The sequence below is a fragment of the Kalmanozyma brasiliensis genome (genome assembly GCF_000497045.1).
Source record: "Kalmanozyma brasiliensis GHG001 unplaced genomic scaffold PSEUBRA_SCAF3, whole genome shotgun sequence".
NCBI lineage: Eukaryota > Fungi > Basidiomycota > Ustilaginomycetes > Ustilaginales > Kalmanozyma > Kalmanozyma brasiliensis.
The window spans coordinates 547,980-571,375 of record NW_015961970.1 but is presented as its reverse complement, the minus strand read 5'-3'; the positions used below and the strand labels follow the sequence as shown (position 1 = coordinate 571,375).

General features: G+C 57.8%; 10 protein-coding genes across 10 annotated transcripts; 5 read left to right on the top strand and 5 right to left on the bottom strand.

Moving 5' to 3' along the window:
- Window positions 1–2,535: 2,535 nt before the first annotated feature.
- On the top strand, window positions 2,536–3,870 carry PSEUBRA_004100 (RNA recognition motif domain protein; the record flags this gene model as incomplete). Its single annotated transcript, XM_016437662.1, has 1 exon — window positions 2,536–3,870. The coding sequence occupies one exon, from the start codon at window positions 2,536–2,538 to the stop codon at window positions 3,868–3,870; it is 1,335 nt and encodes a 444-aa protein (XP_016291210.1).
- Window positions 3,871–4,532: 662 nt separating this feature from the next.
- Window positions 4,533–9,044, bottom strand: PSEUBRA_004099 (Helicase/SANT-associated, DNA binding; the record flags this gene model as incomplete). Its single annotated transcript, XM_016437647.1, has 1 exon — window positions 4,533–9,044. One exon carries the CDS (start codon window positions 9,042–9,044, stop codon window positions 4,533–4,535), a length of 4,512 nt encoding a protein of 1,503 aa, XP_016291209.1.
- Window positions 9,045–10,014: 970 nt separating this feature from the next.
- On the top strand, window positions 10,015–11,093 carry PSEUBRA_004098 (DNA-directed RNA polymerase, RBP11-like dimerization domain protein; the record flags this gene model as incomplete). The annotated part of the gene is made up of 3 exons (XM_016437664.1): window positions 10,015–10,181; window positions 10,482–10,558; window positions 10,843–11,093. The coding sequence occupies 3 exons, from the start codon at window positions 10,015–10,017 to the stop codon at window positions 11,091–11,093; spliced, it is 495 nt and encodes a 164-aa protein (XP_016291208.1).
- A 194-nt stretch (window positions 11,094–11,287) lies between these two features.
- On the bottom strand, window positions 11,288–11,907 carry PSEUBRA_004097 (Transcription elongation factor S-II, central domain protein; the record flags this gene model as incomplete). Its single annotated transcript, XM_016437646.1, has 2 exons — window positions 11,288–11,560; window positions 11,650–11,907. 2 exons carry the CDS (start codon window positions 11,905–11,907, stop codon window positions 11,288–11,290), a joined length of 531 nt encoding a protein of 176 aa, XP_016291207.1.
- Window positions 11,908–12,555: 648 nt separating this feature from the next.
- PSEUBRA_004096 (Rossmann-like alpha/beta/alpha sandwich fold) lies at window positions 12,556–13,821 on the top strand (the record flags this gene model as incomplete). Its single annotated transcript, XM_016437659.1, has 1 exon — window positions 12,556–13,821. One exon carries the CDS (start codon window positions 12,556–12,558, stop codon window positions 13,819–13,821), a length of 1,266 nt encoding a protein of 421 aa, XP_016291206.1.
- A 165-nt stretch (window positions 13,822–13,986) lies between these two features.
- PSEUBRA_004095 (UspA) lies at window positions 13,987–14,697 on the bottom strand (the record flags this gene model as incomplete). The annotated part of the gene is made up of 1 exon (XM_016437643.1): window positions 13,987–14,697. The coding sequence occupies one exon, from the start codon at window positions 14,695–14,697 to the stop codon at window positions 13,987–13,989; it is 711 nt and encodes a 236-aa protein (XP_016291205.1).
- Window positions 14,698–15,450: 753 nt separating this feature from the next.
- On the bottom strand, window positions 15,451–17,043 carry PSEUBRA_004094 (Zinc finger, PHD-finger; the record flags this gene model as incomplete). Its single annotated transcript, XM_016437641.1, has 1 exon — window positions 15,451–17,043. The coding sequence occupies one exon, from the start codon at window positions 17,041–17,043 to the stop codon at window positions 15,451–15,453; it is 1,593 nt and encodes a 530-aa protein (XP_016291204.1).
- Window positions 17,044–17,900: 857 nt separating this feature from the next.
- Window positions 17,901–18,953, top strand: PSEUBRA_004093 (Translation elongation factor EF1B, beta/delta subunit, guanine nucleotide exchange; the record flags this gene model as incomplete). Its single annotated transcript, XM_016437667.1, has 2 exons — window positions 17,901–17,980; window positions 18,356–18,953. The coding sequence occupies 2 exons, from the start codon at window positions 17,901–17,903 to the stop codon at window positions 18,951–18,953; spliced, it is 678 nt and encodes a 225-aa protein (XP_016291203.1).
- A 188-nt stretch (window positions 18,954–19,141) lies between these two features.
- On the bottom strand, window positions 19,142–21,238 carry PSEUBRA_004092 (DNA ligase, ATP-dependent, central; the record flags this gene model as incomplete). Its single annotated transcript, XM_016437653.2, has 1 exon — window positions 19,142–21,238. The coding sequence occupies one exon, from the start codon at window positions 21,236–21,238 to the stop codon at window positions 19,142–19,144; it is 2,097 nt and encodes a 698-aa protein (XP_016291202.2).
- A 307-nt stretch (window positions 21,239–21,545) lies between these two features.
- Window positions 21,546–23,366, top strand: PSEUBRA_004091 (Origin recognition complex, subunit 5; the record flags this gene model as incomplete). Its single annotated transcript, XM_016437669.2, has 1 exon — window positions 21,546–23,366. One exon carries the CDS (start codon window positions 21,546–21,548, stop codon window positions 23,364–23,366), a length of 1,821 nt encoding a protein of 606 aa, XP_016291201.2.
- Between the last annotated feature and the right edge of the window lie 30 nt (window positions 23,367–23,396).

The window sequence follows — 23,396 nt, the reverse complement described above, 5'->3', positions numbered from 1 at the left end:
GTGGGAAAGGGAGAGCAGCCGAGCTCCAGTTCTTCTGAGTGTGGAGACAGGTGCAGATGTTCCATGCGAGATGTGGTCACCCGAGAGAAAGAATCACAGGTATGGCTTACTCTGATTGGCTGATGTCTTACGCTCCAGAAGAGCGACTCCATTCACGCCCTCTCAGATGTACCAAAGCAGACCTTACTTTTCACCCTCGACGCTTACCCATTCAAAAGCCGAGGTTGCGCGGTTGGCAGATCTTTGTTTTTTTGCCTCGCTCCGTCATAGGCGAGGTGAGCACAGGCCCCGGCGTTTGGACGTTGGAAGCCGAATAGAGCTCAAATTAAGGTTTTTTAGACTCAAAGAGGTGGCCTGCAAGTCCACTTTGTGCGCGTGTGCGAGGGCCATCCTCTTTTACTCGCTCTCGCCCCTTCGATGCATGCTGAGCTGGGGCGGTACCCTTCTGTTCTCCGTCTGAGACAAAGCGAACAATGTACAGTGGCATACATGCAGGTCAAGCTGTATCGTCCATGCCCGCACGCCCGAAAATGCTGCCTCGCTTGCACGAGTCATCTCACGCTTGAGTTCAAAGCAGGTGCCTCTTCTCGGACAGCTCGTCTGCTGCGTCTGAGCCAGGTGGGCGAAGACAAAGCGTGTGCAGAAGAAACCTGCCTCGCTTCGAGCAGAGTGACGTATGCACGAGGCTCCGTCCGTTCAGGAACGAGATTGAGTCGTCCTGCATGCTGTACCCGGTATAGCGTCCCCTTCCCTTGCTAAACAGCCCATTTGTGCAGACCGAATGGCTCGGATGAGCGGAGTACTCCGCTAGCAAGCCCAACAACTCGGCTGGTAGACCACAAACATGTACGCTTATTCCTTCCTCCGAAAGGGCTGCATCCTGGCGAGGTTCGGCAAAGTCTCCTCTCGTCATCGTGCCTCTCGAGGTACTCAACCCGCTTCCGGCGAGCCACGCATGTCCTACCGTCGAGCTCAAACGCGCGCAACGAGACTCGCGTGCAAAACGCCTTCTTTTGTTCGTACCGACGTACAAGGGCTCCGATATGCTCCTTGCGAGACAACCCTGCGCTTTAGATTGGCTTCTTCGGCTTTCCGGTTCCGCTTTGGTACCATTGTACTTCTTCCTCGTCTGGGTATTTGCCTACTCCGGTGCCCTGCTCTGCCCACCTTGGACCACAAGATGGCCCGTGATACCACTCGAAGATTACGTTTCAAGTGTGCTGATGATTGCATGGAACAGTCCGGACAGAAGGGGGGAGGGGCAAGCAATCATTGGCGTCTGGCCGGGATGTCAGCATTCGATTAAGTTCTGGCGAGAAGGAGTGAGCACAGGCCAGTTGCATGCACAGCCGAGCCTACTGTCGAAACCCTGCAGACACATGCGAACTCATACCTTTGTGTTGAGCTTCCCAAAGGTTTGATGACTCCGACCTCTTCGGCGATAAAACGAGGAAAGCCCCCCTCAGAGGGGCACAAACCACTTTCATGCTAGTCGGGCACTTTTTACTGCTTCTGGACTGGCTGAAACCGAATGTTCTTGTGACAGCGCCTTGCTGCTCCATGTCAAGCTTCTTTCACCTCCTATGCTGTGGTCCCACTCTCTTTTGCATCCCGTTTCCTTGTGATTGGCCACGCCGTATCCTAAATGTGACTTGCAAAAGGATGGCCTGTGGGCTTGTCACCTCCCGATCGCTCGCCCCCACTGGCAGCCGACCGGTTTGCATCTTCACTCCCTCCCTCCAGACATCCACCTGCTCATCGCTCCCTCGCCATCCGTATCATTCTTCGCAAAGGATCACGTTGCCCTCTTTCCTTCTTGAAGGAGGGCTAGCGCATGACACCTTTGTACCCAGTGCTCATTCTGCAGCTTGAGGCATCGACATTAGCCAACAACTCCTCCAAACAATGCAAAGGACCCGTCGAGTGGCAATGAATCAACCGACAGACTAGCTGTATCCTGGTTCCAATTCAGCATCCACCACTACTGCCGCCATCGTAGCGAACATGTTGTGAATAGACTCTGCTGACAGTTTCGACCGTTCCACAAGCACGACGTCCAAGATTCTCCTCAGCTTTGTGGCATAATAGACCTTTACGAACCCACCACCAGGTAAGTGGACTCCGCATCTCAGATCTTGCCAAGTACGCCTGAACTGCTCTCAGTCGACCGTCATCACCATCAGTCGCCGGTCATCGGCGACGCCTGAATTGATGCCAGCTTTGTGCCGTCCCGCAAGACGGATGGTCGTCGCTATTTGTCACGGCAGGCCACTATAGTCACATGTAACGACGTCAGTATGGACATGACGTGCCAGTCATCCTGATGCGAGGAACGCTTTGCAGCGTTTCCCTGCGGTGTCGCTTTTCGACTTCTCCCTCTCCAACATCTCGACTTCTGTTCATCCACAACTACTTGGCACTTGCTACCGCTACATCCTGTTACCAGCCCTCTGACCGTCAACATCTTCCCAACGACTCTCACTGTCTCGTTCGCAGCACCTTGTCAGCACGAACGACCCAGACTAGACTTCAGCCATGACGATGCCGTACGCTTCGAAGCCACCGGGTCGCAGCACCAGTCCGACGTCTCAGCGTGTCAACGTGACTATGCCTATCCGACCGCTCGTCCATGTCGCCAATCTGCCGGCGACCACAACGGAGCGCGATCTGCGCGAGACCTTTGGATCCTTGGGTCAGATTCAGTCAGTCAAAGTGGTGACCAGTCGCTCCTCAGGCGGACTTGTGTACGGCTTTGTCGAGTACGTCGACGTGGCATCTGCAGAGCGGTCAATCCGCACCATGGATGGCTGGCTATGGTTTGGTACACCGATCAAGGTGTGTTGGGCAAGACACAGCATGCATCCCGAGGCAAAGATCGACACTCCAGACGTCGACCGTCCCAACGTGATGCGTAGCAACCCAGGTGCCAAGTCGCATCTCTTCGTCGGCGATCTTTCGCCAGAGGTAGACGATGGGGTGTTGCAGTCGATCTTTTCCAGGTTCCCGTCCCTAGCGGACGTGAGAGTCATGTACGATCCAGAGACGGGCAAGTCTCGCGGGTTCGGCTTCATCAGCTTTCGCAGCAAGCACGAGGCCGAAGAATGCATCGCAGTCATGCAAGGACAGTGGCTTGGCGGTCGACAGATCCGGGTCAATTGGGCTAGTCAGAAGAATCCGAACCAAGCCTCATCGTTGGTCCCTCCCGACTTTATTTCAGCGTACACGGCGCAAGAGCCAGCACCTCCGTCTCAGCAACGTACCAACAGCTTTCCACCAAGAGCACCACCATCTCCCGGCCTTGCACCTCCTGGCCATCACCACGATCCACTTTCGCAAGTCCTCCTCCCGCGTCGCCATACCACCCTCGCATCCCGACCGCAATTTGCGCCGCTCCAAATCAATCCCGGCTCGACCGCCAAGTACGACTACGAGCAGATCCTCGCCGAAGCGCCTGCTTCGCAAACCAGCGTCTACGTCGGCAACGTATCTCCGCTCACGTCGCAGCAAGACCTGGTGCGCATCTTTGCGCCCTTTAACCACGGACAACCGCTCGAAGCCCGCATCCCGCCCGGTCGCGGCTATGGCTTTGTGACCCTTGCCAGCCACGCCCAAGCTGCCAGTGCGATTTGCACACTCAGCATCCAGGGCGTCTTCATGCATAGTCGGTGGCTCCGCTTCGGCTGGCAAAAGGATCGCAATGTTCCAACCAACATGCTCCAGCATCGTTCGGAGAGCGCACCCGAACACATGTTGTATACGCAAAAACAGTACAAGCCACAGCAGCAGCAAGGGTATGCGCCAGATCAGCAGCAGAGGAAGAAGAAACAATCCCCCTCATCGTCCTCATCCAACGAGTTCCAGCCTTTTTAGATCCCGCCCCCGCCTTTTGGAACATAGAGAGAGTCGTTTCACATACCAAGAGTAGAGACAATCAAGCCAGCGCTATGCATCTTCACACCAACACGTACGATGTTTGATATCGCTGAACAGAAGGGCAAAGCGATATTGGACGATGAAGAAGCCGATGAGACAAGTGTGGCGATGTCATATGCGCGATGTCGAGCAGTGTCGCTGGGGGCTCTAACACCAATGAAAAATGGTCAGCCCCCACCTTGCTGGATTTTGAGCAGTTCGACGGATGTGACCCGCTCTCGAGACCCCACCTTTTGCTGCTGCCTCGAACCGGCTTCACAGATTCGACTTACCTCACCGAGGTTGACCCATTCGCCATGCGACGACGCTAGCTCCAGCATGAGGAGGATCAGGATCCCGCTCCCGCCGAAAGTTTCCCACCTTTCTCCGTTGCACCTCGCCCGACTGCCCGATGCCAACGTTTGCCCTCAACGCCCCTCGTCGCTCCATCATCCTGTCCCAGCCCAGTCACTCTCCGCCACACAGCTCGGCTCCTCGCCCGTTCAAGCCCTTCGCAACACACGCATGCCCTCAAGCCTCCCCCTGACACGCACACACGTCGAAAAGGTACACGAAACCATAAATCACAAATTTTTCTGTCGACATGACTACAAACGTCCTCACTCCTCGTCATCGCTCTCGCCCTTCTTCCTCACCACTTTCCTCTTCCCCAGCTTGATCTTGATCCCCCTCGCGGCAGGAACGACGGGCTTCTCCTCCTCCTCCTCTCCCTCCTCCGCCTCCTCGTCCTCGTCCTCATCCCCTCCTCCAGCCGGCGCACCAACCGACGCCTCACCCTCATTCTCACTCCCAGGCAACCCACTGTGTCGACAAAACATATCGTACACCCCATCAAACGCCTTCTGCAACTCCACCGCGTCATTGTACACCCAACTTCCCTCCTGATTGTACGTCTTGGCGTTGCGAACCATGAGATGGAACTCGTCGCGACACGCATCGACGCGGCGGAAGGTGCGGTTGTCGATGCGCCGTTTGATCTGACGCATCGCAATGGGCTTTTCGATGATCACGTGGTAGTCCGGGTAGTCGGATTTCTTGGGCACATCCAAGAACAGCAGGCAGCGCTTGCGACCGGTTTCCGGTTCCAGACAGGTTTCGACCGCGCGGTAGCATTGGTTGAGCGCGTACTTGATGCGGTCGCGCGTGTCGTCTTCGCCTCCGCCGGTCTTGCGGCGTTTCGGGACGGCGGTGCGGGCGGCGGCGGAGGGGGAGTCTTCGTAGTCCGGAGAGCCGTCGAGGGAGACGTTGCCGAAACGTTTGCGTTTGCGACCCGATGGACCGGGCGACGGTTCCGGTGTCTCGCTCGCCCCCGCGATGCGACCCCGACCGCCCTTCTTCCGCTTGCCACCCTCCACCTCCGGTGTCCCCTCGAGCGAGTCCAGCGACTGCATCTGCGCCTTGGCACGTCGCTTCTCGATCCGCTCCCGCTTGCGCTCTACAATGTCGTTGATGTCCACATCGTCGTCCTCGAGCGCACGCAGGAACTGATCCTCCGTGAGACCGTCGTCGTAGTGCACCACGTTGCGCTTGCGCGTCGCCGGCTGTTCCTCCTCGACTTCGTCCTCGAGCTTGTCCGTGTCGAAGTCTTGTTGGTAGACGGTGGGCAGTTCGGACTCCTGCATCAGGCGCTCGGGAAGCTTGCCCTTGTATCCCAAGGACTTCCAGAAATCAGCGTCCGCTTGTTGACGCTCCCGATCAATCTGCTGGAAGATGGGCACCTCGTGCTCGCCACGCGCCAGCAGCTGGTTGAGCTCGTCATCGTTGAAGTCACCGTCGTCTTCGTCTTCGTCGTCGTTGTCCGCTTCCAACATCGCTCGGAGTAGCAGCTCGCGCTCGTCCGCCGTGGCTTGATTGTCGAACTTTCCGGCTTGGATGACTTTGCCTTCGATCTCGAGCTTGTCCTGCGCTCGAGCGAGGATCGTTTCTTCGACGGACTTTTCCGTGACAAGACGCAGAATGCGCACTTCCATCTTTTGACCGATTCGGTGCGCTCGATCCTGCGCCTGCAGATCCTGATGCGGGTTCCAATCGGAATCATAGATGATGACGGTATCGGCGGATTGCAGGTTGAGGCCGAGACCACCGGCACGGGTCGAGAGGATGAAGATAAAGTACTCCGAGCCGGGCGCGTTGAACACCTTGAGCAGCTCCGATCGGTCGTCGGGCTTGGTCGAACCATCGAGACGGAGGTACTTGAAGCCTCGGTAGCGCAAAAAGTCTTCCATGATGTCCATGATTGCCGTCATTTGGAAGAAGATCAGTACGCGATGCTTGGTGGCGAAGAGCTTGGGCAGCAGTCTGTCCAACAGCTCGAACTTGCCGGCGACTCGATACAGATCCGGGCCGTTTTCCTTGGTCGGGTTGATGGCCAACTCGACCTGCTCGAATACGTAAGGGTGGTTGACGATCTTTCGCAGCTGCATGATGGCGTTCTGCAGACCTCGGATGCCCTGCGGCTTGGCCTTCTTGCCCGCGGTGCTGTTGTCCTCGCCGGACAGGATCATCTTGTGCCTCTTCATCTGCTGGTACAGCTTGATCTGCAGCGCGCTCATCTTGCACTTGATCACCTTCTCCACCTTGTCCGGAAGTTCGGAAGCCACGTCCTTCTTGAGACGACGCAGCAAGAACGGTCGCAGCACCTTGTGGAGACGCTTGATGACGAGCAGCGCCTCTTCTTCGTTGAGCTGCATGCCACCTTCGGTACCCGTGTTGGTGAAGGGCGTGTTGAACCACTCGTCGAAGCTCTTGACCGAGTTGAAGATGCGGGGCAGCACAAAGTTGAGCAGGGCCCACAGCTCTGGCAAGTTGTTCTGCAGCGGTGTACCCGTCAGCAGAAGACGGTATCGACTCGTGTAGAACTGCGTGAGCGTGATGGTGAGCTTGGACTGCGTGTTCTTCATACGATGACCCTCGTCGATGATCATGTGCACCCATTTGATCTTGCCGAGCAGGTGCTTGTCCTTGATGATGTACTCGTAGGTCGTCAAAAGCACCTGGAAGTTCATGGAGCGAAGACGACCCGTGAGCTGCTTTCGCATGTTGGGCGTGCCCTTGTAGACGAGCGTCGAGACGGTAGGCGCCCACTTGTTGAACTCGTTGACCCAGTTGGTGAGCGTCGACAACGGAACAATGACGAGGAAGGGTCCGTTCTGCTTCTTGAACTCCATGAGGTAGGTGATGAGCGAGATGGTCTGGATCGTCTTTCCGAGACCCATCTCGTCGGCCAAGATACCGTTGAGCCTGTTGTTGTAGAGCGAGATCATCCATTGGAGACCCTTCATCTGGTACTCCTTGAGCGTACCACCGCTGAGGATGGTCGGCTGCTGCGTGATGCGCTCCGTGATGCGATGCGCCACCGAGTAGTAATCGACCTTGCCGCGGTCTTCGGCGGGGTCGTCCTGGCGAGTGGCACCGAACATGGTCTCGTCGACCGCCACGCCGACCTCTTGATTGGCCGTGTCCTCGACAACGACGGCACGCTCGGCTGCGATGGCATCGGCGTGGACGTCGTCGTTCTGCTGCGCTTGGACGGCCTGCGCCAAGCTGTCGAGGTAGCCATCGGTCTGTCGCAAGAGGTGCGTGATACGCGTGTCCTTGGCAGTGTCGATGAGCTTGAGGTAGGCTTCCTCGTCGTCGGCCTTGAGCGCATTGAGACGCTCCTTGGCGATCCTTTCAACTCGCTTCTGCTCTTCGCGCTCGGTGTCGGCATGAAACTTAAGCATGGCACGTCCAAATCGACGAGCTTGGTCGTTGACCCGCGTATGCGCTGCAACTAGGTCGCGACCGTGGTTGCAGATGGTGCTGAGGTAGTCGATGTGCTTCTGCCTGGCGCGCTTCTCCCTCTCGACACGCTGCTTGCGCTCGAGTTGTTCGGTCATGCGTGCATCGCGGAGAGTCTGCTTCTTGACACGTCTGAACGCGACACGGTCGAGGCCGAGCGTAGTAGCCAGGTTGAGGCTCTGAACGACCTGCTCGCGCAGCTGCTTCTGCTTTTCGAGGAGGTGGAGCGACTTGAGCTCGATAAGCGCTTTCAACTTGGCATTGTCTCCTTGCTGGTGAAGCTGCGAGACGAGATCTTGCGCGTTCTCCTTGCCCTTGAGGCTCGCCATGGTAGGGCTCTGGGACATGTCGGCGGGGAAGGACTCGAGCTCTCGGATGCGTTGACGAATGCGAGCCTGGACGAATCGGTCGCGCTCTTCCAGCAGGAGGCGCGGCTCGAGGCCGGCTGGTACGAGGCTCGGTATCAAGAGTCGTTGCTGCTTGGTGGCTGTATAGTCGTCGTCCTCGAGCAAAGGCTTGGAGATGTACGAGAAGGGATGCACGTAGGCATTGTAGGGATATACCGAGCTGCTCGGGTCGTCTTTCGGGCTGGGCGGTCGTGGAATCTCTGCGATCTTTTCGGATGACGCAGTAGCAGCAGCGCCCTCTTTCGACATGCTTGCCTTGGTGGCTTCGTCCAACGTTGGCTTTTCTGATGATGCTACAGCGGCGGCAGCGATCTGCGTCGCGGTGGTGAGTAATTCGCCCTTGCTTGCGTCTTGCGCTTCCGACTCTCGATCTGCGGCCAAGATGGCCTCTTGCAGATGGGACGGCAACGGCTGATTGCGCGAGATGAGCTTGAAAGCGATGATCTGGGTCTTGAGCGCGTTGAGCTGGTCAGGCGTAAAGTTGGCGGGGCTCAAGGAGCGCGAGATGTCTTCTTCGGTCTTGACGACGATGCCATTGGTGGAGGAAGAGCCGTTGGCTGCATCTGCTGCGGGCGTCGATGCGCTGGTCGGCTGCGATGGCGAAGGTGCGGATGGCGCGGTGGCAGAGGTGGGAGTGCGAGGCGCAGGTTGCTGTTGTGCTGCTCTTGCTTGCATGGCGACGGCCTGTTGTTGACGCATGGCCTGATACTGCTGGAACATTTTGAGTGTGTTGACGAGCGTAGCATACTCTTGGCTGGTGGCCTCGTTGACGCCGCTGGCTTTGAGCTGCTGCATGCGAGCAATCATGCTGTGTAGCCTCTCCTTGGTCATACCAGTGAGCATCTGTTGAGCTTGGGCGCTAAGCGCTGGCGGCTGCGCGTTGGCGGGCGCGCCGTTGCTGGCTCCGTTGGTGATGGTGGACATGAGGGCGAATCAATGGCGGCTATCGGGCGAAAGAAGCGGGCTTGAGCCTGATGGTTAGTTCGTAGGTGTGGACCGCTGAGCTGCTAGCAAGAACGGTGGTCGTAGAGAGCCGGCACAGCACCGAGATGACGATACAGGACGCCTGATGGTGTATCAATCGAGATGCAGGCGGAGGTAAGGAATGTGCTGGGAGAACAGGGTCGCGTCTGACAGCGAACGTCGACGACGTCGATCACTGTGGACCAGGGAGAGGAGAGTGGTGAAAGGAACGCGACGATGTCGACGCGCCGATGGGCGGATGAAAGGGTCGAAAGGTGCGGATGGCAGGCGCGACGGAACGTCGGATGAGTTGTTGATGGTGGGGATCGCCTGCGGAAATGCACGCGAGCGGTGACGGCGGGGGGCGAGAGCGACAATGACAAAAGACCAACACCGGCGAGAAGGAATCTGCGAATATCGAGATAGCGAGCGAGCTCCTCGAGTCGAGCTGGCGTTGAGAGGTGGATGCGGTGCGGATGCGAAATCGCGATTGAGTCGCAGCAAGCAAGCAAGCAAGCAAGCAGGTGGACTGAGAAAAAAGGGCGAAATCGAGTCGAGCTGCTGAGCTTTCTCACTTCAAGGCTGGGCCTCCATTCTCACTGCTCTTTTGCCTCGAAATTCTTGCGCTCATCACGACACGTCTGTAGCCTCGATTGGCTGGCTTCGCGCCTGCCTGTTCCGATTTCTGGCCATTTTCGAGATCAAGACTGCTCTCAAGCCAGCCAGACTGGAATCAATTTTGCGCGTGTGTGAGGCCGTCGAGTGGAGCTCTTCTCGTGCGATTGGCCATCTTGGAAGAAATGAGATTGAAGCCTTCTCCACGAAACAGATTTTTTTGGCGAGAGGACCACCAAAAAAAGTTCAAGACCAACAACGACTCTTCTTTTCCAGCCTTCCTGAGACCCATCATCTACGATCACCAGGGACCAACATGTCGAATCCGAATCTCGCAGAGGTCATGGGCGACGGCCCTGCCTCAATAGCCGACAAGCTCACGCTGCTTCCAGGATACGAGCCCGACTTTTCCGCCGTCACATTCTGCCTCAAGGAGGAGGACCACACATTGGGCAACTCGCTTCGCTACATCATCATGAAGGAGTAAGTGGACGCCTTCAGCTCGATCCTTGCACATCAGCAAAGTTCTGTTCGCCCTGCGCGGAGATGCTACAAAGATGATAGCTTTAACTATTGTGCTTTACACGAATTGACCGAGTCGCATCGGGACATAGTAGTGGTGGGGGATATACAATAATGGAATTCTTCGTTGCTGAGGCATCTTCCGCGCAAGACAGCAAGCAGACTTTGTCAATAGTTCTCGAGCAGCGGTTTCAATGTTCAGCGGGAGGCTCAAATGCTGACATGTCGTCCTCCCTTCGCCTTCTGCCATGCTCCTTGCAGCCCCCGCGTCGAGTTCTGCGGATATAGCAACCCACACCCTTCGGAGAACAAGATCCACCTCCGTGTTCAGATGTATGGTAAGTGGATCATCGATACGCACACCATCGCAAACGGAGCTCGCACTCGTCGGCCGAGATGAGAAACAGGGATCGTATGTGCCCATCAACCTGCCAGGTTGCTTTCGGGCTTGACGAAGATTTTTATTAGATTCTTGTACAATCGTTCCTACTGAGCCACCACATCAAGATGCGAGCTGCAAGAGCCTTTGCAATGGTTGCTGTTGTCGATGTTCAGATCTGATCAGCCCACAGTATGCTAACCGTCTCTCTACTCTTGCTGTCCGTTTCCGCAAACGCATCAGATCGCGCCTCAGCTCTGGATGCGCTTCGAGATGCCATCGAGAACCTGGACCAACTCTTCGCTGCGATCGGCGACGCATACGAGCGCAGCCTCGACGCTGGCAACTACGAGAAGCACGTTGAGCCCAAGCTGGACCACGACAAGCTGGCTCAGATGGCCGAGGAGGGCAAGAAGCGCCGCGCGGAAGAGCAGGCAAAGGAGGCAGAGGCACGCAAGCAGGCTGCTCAAGCTGCCGCCGGTCGTCCCATGTGATGCGCGCGCTCAACCTCTCCAGACTCCATCTTCCTCTCGCCTAGCTTTCTTGCGTTCGCCTTGCATTTGAGACACCTGTATTTGTACCTATACCATAGCATCGACACATTCGTGTCTGACCCTCTCGGTCAATGTACTATTACTAGCATTACAATCATTTTCCCCTCTAGTCTGACTGAGGTCCTCTGTCTGGCCTAGACACCAGTCTCGAACTCGATACCACGCATAGCTTCACCCACCTTGGGCTGCGCTCTCGCCTTGAACTCGCCCTCTCCGCCTCCGCCCAAGGATGCTTCCCCTGCTTCGCCGTAGGTCTCCATGTCGCCCTCTTGCATACGAGAGATGCCCTGCTCCGAAGTGACAATCGGCCCCAGCTCGGGATCCAGCTCGTCCACGCCGACCGAAGCTTCCAAGTTCTGTTGACGCAGTTGTTGATCTTGCGCTGCTTGTTCCTCTGTTTTCATATCCTGTGTTGCCGAACAATCAAGAGGAAATAGGAGCTGGAATCGTCAGTGACTTCCCCCGGCTACTGGCCAGCGCTTGCGAATGTACCTACCTCTTGTGACATGTTGACCAGCTGTTCTGGTGCCACTTTGCCCTGGAGCAGATCTGATGCGAGCTGTGGATTGTCCTTCTTGAGCGTCAGCCCGATATTCCTGATGTCGCCTCGGTAGTCGTTGGAGGTCGACTGTCCAAACTTGTCATAGACGGCCTGCTCGAGCTGTGATGCGGTCGAGCTTGCGTCCTGACCGCCAGTGGCAGCTGCGATCGAGTCGCTGAGGAACTGTGCGCTTTTGTCTCGGATATCTGACATCGTTGGAGTACCTTGCTGCTGGGATGATGGAGATCAGGATGATGCCACTTGTGTTGCATCGACAGTGACAAAGAGAAGCTGACTGAGGCAATGGTGCATAGCTTGTGGAGGTTGAAGATTGAGCGAGCGTGTGTCCTGCTGCCAACTTGACACTCTGCGACTTTTTCGCAGCCTTTTCTGAACCCCATTTTCTGGAAGCTGTGAATTCTGGTATTGAGAGGTCGGTGGTCGCTTCTGTGATAGGGAAGGCAATCGCTCATCGACACGCCCGCTTCTCGGAACAAGCACGGCTCAGTCGCTCTCTCAGAGACACTTGTAAATTGGGCGTTGCTCTCACATGTCCTTCTTGAACATCACACGTCTTGTCAATCATCGCCATCGCTATCGTCGACTCCTTTCCCCCCTCTTCACTCTGACCCTGAGTCGTCACACTTGCCCCTCTCACGACGCAGAGACGATCTCGCACACGAACAGTCCATCCTGTCATCGATCGTCCGCCTGCGACACTCAGGGCATAGACCGCCGGCATCCTCGTCGCATTGAGCCAACACAGCTGCAACGCCATCCGTAGGCTGACGTGCTCGATATCCAGCGCACCCGAACACATACAGTCATTCGCACTAGCCTAGACGACGGCATCTCACAGTTATGGTTCCGAAACCATCAGGCTCGCTCCTATCCGGAGCTCGCAAGTCGGGCATCTTCAACGGTGGTTCCGGCCCATCCAGCGGCGTCTCGATCCACGACCGTCTATCTGCACGATCGCGAGTGACAAATCTCGGCGTGGTCCTTCTGCTCGGCTTTGCCGGTTTCTCCGCGCTCCTCAACCTCCGATACATGCTCTTCCACCGTGGCAGCTCCATACCGCAGAACATCATCGAGTTCGGAGGCCGAACACCCGACTCGCTCACCGCCAGTGTCGCTCCACCTCGCACGGGCGCCGAAAAGCTCAACCACCTCGTCATCGTCACCGGTCACGCCGTCTGGGCGGGCTGCGACGTTAAGGGCAAGGACAACGACGAGAACTGGGTCCTGGAGGAGTACCAAAAGGGGGGAAGCGTCAAGACGTTCTACAAGCACATCGAAAAAGGTATGCAGCTCACCAACGAGGATCCCAATGCGCTCCTCGTCTTCTCCGGTGGACAGACACGGCCGAACTCGCTCCAGACCGAGGCCGAGTCGTACTACTCGCTGGCGCTGTCGGCTGAGCTGGAGGTGCCCATGATTGCAGGCAGTCTGGTCAACCTCACGACCGGTTCGTCATCCGCATCTATCGGTAGTTTGGCTCACGCCAATGCGGCAGTGGCAACACGACACGGGCTGCAAGATGCACGGATGACAACCGAAAACTACGCGCTGGACAGCTTTGAGAATCTGCTCTTTTCGATCGCGCGCTTCCGGGAGTACACAGCCCACTATCCGGCACGCATCACCGTCGTCGGGTACGCATTCAAGAAGGCGCGCTTCGAAGACTTGCATGCGAAAGCGGTGCGATGGAACACCCAAGGGTTCCTGCACAAGGGCGAGCGGACGTTCCAGTACGTCGGCGTGGACGACGAGGGTCTATCGGACAGCGAGACCGTCGCCCAATCGCGTGGCGAGAAGCTCAAGGCGTTCAACCTGTTCGACAAGGACATGTACGGTTGTCACGGCAGGTTGAGGCAGAAGCGCATCGAGAGGAACCCCACCAGGAGGTTTCATCCGTACATGAGCTCGGCACCGGAAATTGCGGATCTGTTGAACTGGTGTCCTGCCGAGAACTCGGGTTTGCAGGGGTTGTATCCGGAGAACCTGCCGTGGGACGCAAGGGTGATTGGGACTGGATGGGGAAGGGGAGCGTTGGCGGTCAAGGCGAATAGCAAGGGCAACATTATCCCGGATACAAGGTGGTTGCAGATCGGCAGGGAGCAGTGATTGCCGCATCCCAAGACCTCTTTTGTAAGGCTAGAAGCACGGTCAAACAGACGATTCCTTCATCATGACATCCAGTGGCGGCATTGTGTTCAGCGCAACTCTCATGTTGACTGACCTGTGTCACATGAGTGGGGTTTTCTATTGCTCTACGGAACGACACCGTCCCTACTTGATGACGAGAACCGGAGCATTCGAGTGACTGACCAAATAGCTGCTCACCGTGCCCGAGCTTCCCAGTCCCTTCTTCCACCCCCTCTCCCTCTTTCCCACCAACACCAGATCTACCGCATGATAGTTCGCGACCCTGACCAGACTCGCCCTAGCATCTCCATGAAGCACATGGATCGTCACACTCCAACCTTTCTCCTTCAACTGGCGTTTGTACGGTTCCAACTTCTCTACTGCCTGAGCGCGAATGCTTTTGAGCAATTCATTGTGTTTTTCGGTATCGATCGTTAGGGGACCTGCGACCCAGGGGGTGGAGATGACGTTGGCGGGGAGGACGGTGCAGAGGAAAACGTGGGCGTCGGTGCGCAGCAGCTTGTTGGACAGGAGGTAGGTGAAGGCTTTATCGCCTGCATCCGTGCCGTCGAGAGCGAGGAGGATCTTGGCCGTTTCAGGGAGGGTCGTGCCAGGAAGACCGACGATCTGTTGTTCTCGGGCTTGGGGTGGGATGGAGGATTTCTCGAGTGGGTTCGAGGACTCGAGGATGGGTGTTTGCGCGATGGTTGTTACTTGACCGCCTGGAGTGGTCGTGCCGTCTGCAGATTGGGGAGTGTGCGACTTGGCAGAGAGACGCAGGCCGGGAAGGCTGAAGAGCGATCGGCGGGGCGAAGAGGGCACCGAAGACGGTGGCGAGGCTGCTGGAGACGTCATCGTGATCGTCTGGCACAAGAAGATGATGATGGTGGAAGGGGGGCTGGACGAAGGAGAGGGCTTCACTTATATCAAATGCAGGGTGGCACCGTTGTCTACTGAACATCGACCAACCACGACCTGCGCATATCAAACCAACATCTCACTTCATCTCGGCGACTTGTCCCGCAACGCAAGCCATGGTCGCCACTGCGCATCGCTATCGATATCGATTCAAGCACACACAGCGACCCGCACTTCATGTGACAGCTCCTCAGCCGCAGGATTGACGGCTTGCCGCCTCTTCCCCTCGGCAAATTCGCCCTCTTTCGGAGAAAATCTTGACCCACATGGGCTATCAGCCAGGCGGAAAGGGACGATCCCCATCTCTTCTTCTTCTTCGCTTAAACATCCTTCGGAAACTTTTTCGGGTTCGACGCTTTCCTTGCACAGCTTGCACAGGAGGGGTGGAATTGGCCGAGATGTCAAAAACTCCCTGGGCGTGTGATGGCGTCACAGAAGCATGTATTCTGCCGAAAATTCGCCGCAGGTTGGATGCAGATCTGCGGCTTTGCGCGAGGCGAGGGGGGATCGCCCGATCGGCTATGAGAGGTGGATCCGACCCGCCGCGATTCGACTCCTTCATGGCTGGGAGGGCTCATTTGTAGACTCGCACCCCAAGTGTCGGGCTTCACACAGGCCAAATCTGCATCTTGAGACGTTACAAACGGCTTGCAAGAAGTGAGAATACAGCAGGTGAACAGGTAGTGCGCCCTAACGACGGACCTTGCTCTTGCTCCCACCCGAGCTCTTGCCCTTCTTCGCCTTGCCACCTCTTCCATTGGCAGCTCGGCGCTCGAGACACGCCTCGCAGTACCACGTGCCCTGAGGTGGCTTGGTCAACCCCACACAACCCAGATGGAACCATTCGCGCTCGCAATCGTCGTCGTCGCATCCGATCATGTCGCCGTAGGACACGTTGTTGCAGAAGCAGTATCTTGCTTCGTCGGCGTCGTCGCCTGCGCCACCGGCGTTGGAAGCGGGGCTGTCGGCGCGGCTGGCCGAGGCGGAGCCGATATGTGGGGAAGCGGCGGCGGCACCACGGGCGCGTGAGGAGGTTGCTGCAGCGCGACCACCGGTTCGACCACGATTCTTGGCGCGAGCGGTGGTGTCTTCCTCATCGTCATCTTCGACGTCAGGGTCATCCATGTCCTCGTCCTCGTCGTCACTGCGGTGCGCCGCGGCGGTTCGCACCGAACGGCTGTTGCGACTGCGACTCGCCGCAGCCTCCTCCCCATCCGCTCCACGGCGAGACGCGGCCGCTCGGGCATCCTCGTCGTCCTCCGTGTAGCCGATGTGCGCGTGCGCCGCGCGCGGAAGACGCGTGTTGCTGTTCGACGCGCTTGCCTTGGACCCACCGGAGGCGTGCGAGCTGCTGTCCGTCTTCTTCTTGTGCGAGCCGGAGCCGTTGGCGGCCACCTTGACGTCTTCGTCCCCCTTGCCCGCTGCGGAGGTCTTGGCGACTTTCGAGCTGCCACCTGCCGAAGAGCCGGCGACGGCGGCGCCAGAGATGGCTTTGCGCTTCTTGCTGTTCGACGATCCGCTCGCGCCAGCCGCGGCGCCAGTGAGGGAAGCGGTGTCGGCAGCTTTGTGGCTCTTGCCCGCCGCGCTGGCAGCAGCAACGTGCGCAGCGACCTTCTTCTTCTTCGACCCGCCGGTACCGTTGATGTCGCCCGCACCGGACCCGCTCGCTGCACCCAGGGGTCCATCGAGCGAGGTGACGAGCTTGCGATCCTTGAGCGCACCCGGCACGTAGTACTGGTCGAGCTTGAGGTGCTTAGTCGGGTTGAGCAGAGTCGAGATCTCGGCGAAGCGGTCCAACTGGCTGTCCAACGCATCAATGTAGTCGGTGTGGCTGATAATAGTCTCGGCGGTGTTGAGGGCGACGCGGATCTTGTCCTCGCCGCCCATTTTGTAGGCGCGCGCCTCTTCGGCCACCTCTTTGAGTGCGAGCAGACGCTGGCCTTGATCGATCGAAGGGTCTTCGATCAGGGCGGTGAGGTGGTTGAGACGCGCAGTGAGGCTGTTGAGATGCGAGCCGAGGACAGCATCGAGTTCGCGGAGGTCGGAGAAGCTGCGGGTGAGGTCGAGAGGGAGAGCATCGAGTGCGTCAGCGTAGGCGGCAAGCGTGACGAAGAAGTGCTCGGGACCGGATGGATCGAGACCGGCTGCTTCGGGGCCGACGACTCCGCCTGGAAGGCCGCCAAGGCCAGGATGGGTGTTCTTGAGACCGGCTTTGAGCAGCGAGGTGGATGGCTGGACACGCGAAGGGCCTGCCGAGGCCGAGACAACCATCGGTTGCTTCATGGTTGGTAGGTGAGTTGCTCAAGCAATGGTGATGACGAAGTCCAGTCGTGGACGCGCAGCAGATGAGGGCAGAGTCGTCCTTGGTGAGGTTGATTGTCGATTGTGCTAAGCCACCTGTGGCAGAGACGATGGCTGTTGCGACGATGCCACGGCGCTTATCTGAACGTCTGCCTGAGAAGGAATGCGATCGGTGCGAGACTGAGCCGGGACTTGCGAGGACAGTATCGCGGTGTGAGGATGGAGGAAGAAAGGTGCGGTTGTGCAGCAAGTTGAAAGGAGTTGGCGTCGATGCCAATCGAGGTGGAATCCGCTCGCTCGCTTTGGCTGCGTGCCGGAAACTGTTCTTGAAGCAGTTGCTCCCACAAAGGACAGACTGACGACCCTTTCCTGCTTCTCCGCGTCTGCGAACAGAGACGCCGGAAGTCGGATTTTCGCAGGGTATCTGGCTGTGAGATCCTATAGTGCAACAAACAGCGGAAAAAGCCTCTCGCACGTGCCGCACTCAAATCTGTGTGATCGGGTCGAAATGGCCTGCCACTGCAGCGCGCTCTCGCCTCAGTTTCGATTGGCTGGCTCCAGCTGGAATTTTTGTGCTTGCAGCTTCGCTTTGTGGCACAGACCGCCGCCACACACTGCTTGAGAAGAACACGGCCTCGAAGAGAGCGCAAATTCTATTTTTTTTTTCCCCTGGCGCAACCCTGCTTTTTTCTTCTTTTGATTTCTTCTTGAAACTGGCGAGGCAGCGGGTGTTGGCCTGCGCTCTGTCTGCAGCGCCGAGAAGGGAGGTTGATATCAATCACGGCGTAGTCTTTCACCATCGTTCTGATCCACCATATCACATACCCATATACATCAAAATGTCGCTTCCCGACTTCTCCCAGGCTGCCAACCTCTCCAAGCTCGACGGCTACCTCGCCGACAAGTCTTACGTTGACGGGTAAGCATCTTTTTCGCCCAATCGAGTCTCGTTCAGCTGTTTTCCAATGCCATGCAACCGCCGGAAGGAGAAGAAGGTGTTCCCAGAGAGCAGCACGTTCTCTTGCTGGCCAGGAAGGCGAAAGAGGAGGACACAGGAACAACATGATGAATACTACGCTTTGGTCCGTGTTTCCGAGCCCAGCGGCTTAAGACCCCGCGACCTTTTCATGCTTTGACGAAACCCAACTTTTCCAAGCTATCTGATCCGTATCCATGTTCCATTGGCATTTTTAGGAGGAGGAGGAAGGGCATTGGAAAGCGGCTGAAGAGACCGGTCTTCTTGGTGGGATCAGTCTAGCTGACATTCGTTACCGATCTCTGTTCGCACGCGCAGTCACTCGCCCTCGCAGGCCGACGTTGCCGTCTACGAGGCGCTCAAGACCTCGCCCGACGCCTCGAAGCACTCGCACGTTGCCCGCTGGTACGAGCACATCACCTCGTACGAGGCTGAGCACAAGGACCTCACCGGTGACAAGGCCAAGGCTGCCTCGCTGCTCTCGTCGACCTTCGCCTCTGCCCCCGCTGCCGCCGCCGAGGAGGACGACGATGACGTCGACCTGTTCGGTTCGGACGACGAGGTGGACGAGGAGGCCGAGCGCATCAAGGCCGAGCGCGTTGCCGAGTACAACAAGAAGAAGGCTGCCAAGGGTCCCGGTCCCGCCGCCAAGTCGCTCGTCACCCTCGACATCAAGCCCTGGGACGACGAGACCGACATGAAGGAGCTCGAGGCCGCCGTCCGCGCCATCGAGATGGACGGCCTCGTCTGGGGCTCCTCCAAGCTCGTCGCCATCGGTTACGGTGTCAGCAAGCTCCAGTGCTCCCTCGTCGTCGAGGACGCCAAAGTCTCGCTCGATGAGCTCCAGGAACGCATCGCCGACGAGTGCGAGGACTACGTCCAGTCCACCGACGTCGCCGCCATGGCCAAGATCTAAATGCGCCCGTCTTGTATACCGGTCCCAGTCAATGTGGTTGCGTAGATGACCATCTCGTCATTTCAATCCAGATTGCCTCCCTCATTGCTCAATCACTTGCTGCTGCGTCTGTCTGTGAGTGCTCAAAGAAGAAGATGAGATTGATCTGCTGATGAGATTCCATCAATGTAGAGTGAAGCAGAAGCACCTCAGACGTCGCGCTCCTTGCCCCAGATGTGTTTGATACGCGGGAAGCGCAGGCTGTACACTTCCTGTCTCACCCCACCGTTGCTCGCCGAACCCATCGTCTTTGACTCATCAAAGTACTCGACCGTCACCACCTTGCCCACGATCCCATCCGGTTCCTTGGCAAACTGCACCCTCTGCTCGGGCGTGAACCCTGATCCGACCGACACCTTCGTCCCCCTGTGCTCGATCTGAATGCTCGCCATCGCCTCTCGCTCCTCGAAGCGTCCATCGATGGGCAGACGCATGGTCGCTACGGTGATAGCTAGGACTGTGTACTCGGCGTCCTTCCACTCCTTGAACTTGCGAATCGCCTTGCTGCGCTTACCCTCGTACGGCGTGTCTTGCCGGAGGACGATGCCTTCCCACCCGCGCTGACTGGCTGTGGCCAGCATCTGCTCCACTTGGTCCGTCGACGTGACGCGGTTCTGCGAGAGTCGACGGACGATGCTCGGCTTGCCTTGCTCGCGCGCGTCCGCTTCGAAGTGCGACACGAGCGCTTCGAGAGGCTGCAGACGCTGTGCGAATGTTCGTGCTTTGCTGCTTTCAGTGGTGTTCTCCCGCCACTGGCTGAACTCTTCCATGGTAAGCAGGTCGAACGGAAAGAAGGCTGGCTCGCGGATTGTGTAGTTGTGGCGCTTGATGAGGCCTACGACGGCGGCAAAGTCTTCCACCATGGTGTGCTCCGTTGCGTCCTGACTGGTAGCCGATAAGGCTGCGTCGAGCTGCTTGACCGCCGACTCGGAGGCCTGCTCTGCCGGTCGGAGAATGCACACTTCACCATCGAGGATGAGCGTTGCTGTCGAGGAGTTATCATCGCTATTCTCGTGTGCGGAGGCGAGCAAGTCTGTCAGACCTGGGAACGCAGGCAGCTTCTGAGCGAGCTCCTTCTCCAAGACAGACAACGCGGTAAAGGGCCGAGCGTTCCGCGAGAGGGCCAAGATCGAGCTGACCTTCCAGCCTGCTGACGCAGCGTCCTCTCGCTGGAGACGGACCACAAAGAGACACCGAACGCCGTCCAGCTTCCTGCTCGCGTACCATGCCGGTGCTTCCTTGTCCTCAAACAAAGAAGGTAGCTCGTCCCTCGTGACTGGCTTGCCGAGCGCCACATCAAAAGTCTGTCGAATCAACGTGAGGGGATCGACGGTACGGTTCTTCTGTCGAGGATCTTCCTTGCGCCACGACTGCCGTTGCGGCAACGGGATACCAGCGAATGCTTGACGCAATATCCGCTCCCCAAAGCCAGCCTTGAGATTGCGATCCAGGCATCTGTAGAAGATCTCGAGTGAGGTGGGGCGCAGCAGACCCCGACGGAAGAGATCGGACGATTTTGCATCTGCATCATCGGCCGGCTTCAGGGCGTAATCGTGCTGCTCGATGATGCCGTGTTGGTCAAGAAAGTTGCGTACGACAGCCATGGCTTCATGACCGGTGATCTGCCGAGAGGCTAATAGCTGGAAGAGCTCGAGCAGGGAAGCTGGCGTTTGCTCTCGTACATCCTCCTCCTGCTTAGCACGCAGAGCCGCGGCCCGAGTTTTGTTCTTGGATTGATTTGAAGGAACGCTCACGAGAGGAGCCTGTTTGTTCTGCCAGTGATCGTCCTGCCGCCTTTGCCTTAGGTACGTATGCAAGCTTGTCGAGGTGACATGGAAGCGGGTGTATGGGTCGTAGAGGAAGGCAAGGAGGGGTGTGAGGTCATCGTATTCGGCGAGGGTGCGTTCCTTGGAGAGCTTCGAGTTGGTAGCGTTGGCGCGGTTGATGAGCTCGCGGAGTCTTGTGATCTCGTCTAATGGTGTTGCTTTGCGAGACTGGCTGCGGCTCGGACCTGGTTGGTCGGCGTCTTCTGCACCGAAGCGGAAATGTCGTCGCTGGAGATGGACTGGAGACGGTGTCGATCGTACCAAGACTCGATGAGCCCGACATGTGGCGAAATGGCAGTCTCGTGATGTCGGGGCGCTGCTCGAGGTGATCCTTGCTTGACGAGCGGTCCGCACTGCGGTGCTCGTCTGAGCAGCTGTCAGCAGAGCCCGACAGGCTCTTGGTTGAACTCGTTCGAGCATGGTCGTTCGAATTAATCTTGGATCGAAGCGTCTGAAGACATTCTCGTCATCCGTTCTAAGCGTTGCCTTGCTTTCCGTGGCTCGTTGGACGTGATGAAGGTAGCAAGTGGGTCGAACGCTGAGCACTGTTCAGGTCGAGTGAAAAGGGGTCCAAGCCAAGCACACGAGCATGTGTCACTTTCGAAGGAAAATTTAGCGAACAGCAGACGGCAGTCTCGCCTCCACACCTGTCACCCAAAGGCCGTGCATTGATCGCGCTTCCTTCTCACCATCACACCCTACGCAGCATCGTCTCGACATCGCCACGATGGCTGCTTCATCATCTCACGCAGGCAGAAACGACCAAATTGTCGCCCTTACCAGCCTGCTCGGCCAGTCCTCTCAACCCCTTCCACCATCGGTCCTCCTCCACGACGCCTGCAGCCCCAACACAACCGCTCGACTCGTCACGGACATCCTCACCTCCCTATCGCACGCCTCCGAGGATTCACCTTTGCTCTACTGTAGCGTCTCCCCCTTGACATCGATCAACCCGACCACGCTCTTTCGCAACATACTCTCCTCGCTCGAAGCGCAGGTACCTCAGCCCACCACAGCCAGCAGCTCCACTGCAAAGCACCGGCGCGCCGAGCCCTCACTCGACTACTTCCTCTGGCGCCTCTCTACGCTCCTCGCCTCCACACCCAGTCGCATCGTCCTCGTCATCAAAGATGCAGAACGAATCCGAGACCTGTGGCCGGAACACATATGGACGTCCCTCCCTCGGCTGTCCCACCTCGCTTCGACTCCCGGTCGAATCTGCACGGTCTTCGTCTCGACGCTTTCCTGGGCGCAGTATCGCACGCCTTCGGGGGTGACCATCTCCCACCAGCCGATCACGATTCGATTCCCGCGCCTGACCAGGGGGGATATATTGGACATCCTCGCGCTGGACTTCCCTCACCTCTGGGCGTCGTACAGCTCGACGGTGGGGTCGGCACAGATGCATGCCGGCACATCACCCGCGCTGTGCACCCGATCCACCACGTCCAAACTTCGCACCACAGGCTCGGGCGCCGAGGTGACCCAGGAAGCCCTGCGCGCACTGCACGACCAGTTCTGCGGTGTGTTTTACGATAGCGTTCGGGCCAACGTGCGTGATGTCGAGGAGGTCAGGACCATGTGTGCTGCTGTGTGGCATAGCTTTGTTGTGCCGGTGCAGACGAGGGAATGCAGCGTGGGAGAGATTCAACCATTGCTGTTGGCTGCGGGGGGGTTGTTTCGGGATGTACTGGTGAGGTTGCAGACCAGGGAGGTGGGACCGAGGGAGTGGACGCAGCAAGCGAGGATCAGCAGTATTCAGGCGAGCGCAGCAAGACTTTCCAGCACCACCGGAGATGCGACGGAGGAAGATGTGGAGATGGTCGATGAAGCGAGACGGTTTGATGAGGAGGAGTGGCTTGCACGCGAAACTCAGACGCTTGCCCGACTGCGCGATGCGTCCAGCCAGGCAAGTATTGCGCTCCTCCCCTCGCTCGCGCTCATCCCGACCTTCCTCGTCATTGCCAGCTTTCTTGCCTCGTATAACCCGTCCCGGCTCGACGTGCGCTATTTCTTGCGGGACGACTCGTTGCTCAGTCTCTCGTCCGGTTCTGCCAAGGGCAAATCTCTCAAAGGCGGACGCAAGCTCGGGCCGGGTCGTGGACGGGCAGGGGGGCGAAAAGGTCGCCCATCAAAATCGGCTCTGCGCGTAACGACCGATGGTCAGACGGAAAACCTCAATCGACAGCAGCTGTTGGGTCCGAAACCGTTCCCGATCGACCGGTTGTTAGCGATCTTCCAGGCGCTGGTGACGGAGGCTGCGCCCGAGATGTCGTTGGTCTACGCAGGAATGGCTGAGGACGGCCCGGTGGAGAGGTCGGGTTTGTGGGAGTACAGGGGGAAGACGTTGAGCGTTTATTCGCAGATCAACGGGTTGGTCAGCAGGAGGATGCTGGTCAGGACGAGTGCGCAGGATAAGTTGGGGACGAGTATCAACTTTAGGACGAATGTAGGGTATGGGGTGGTCAGTGTGTTGGCTAAGAGGGTAAGGTTTGAGCTGGACGAGTGGTTGTGGGATTGGGGTGCGGGGGGAAGCAATGGCTTGTGAGGCTGCGGGCGCTTTCAATGTCACAGTCCG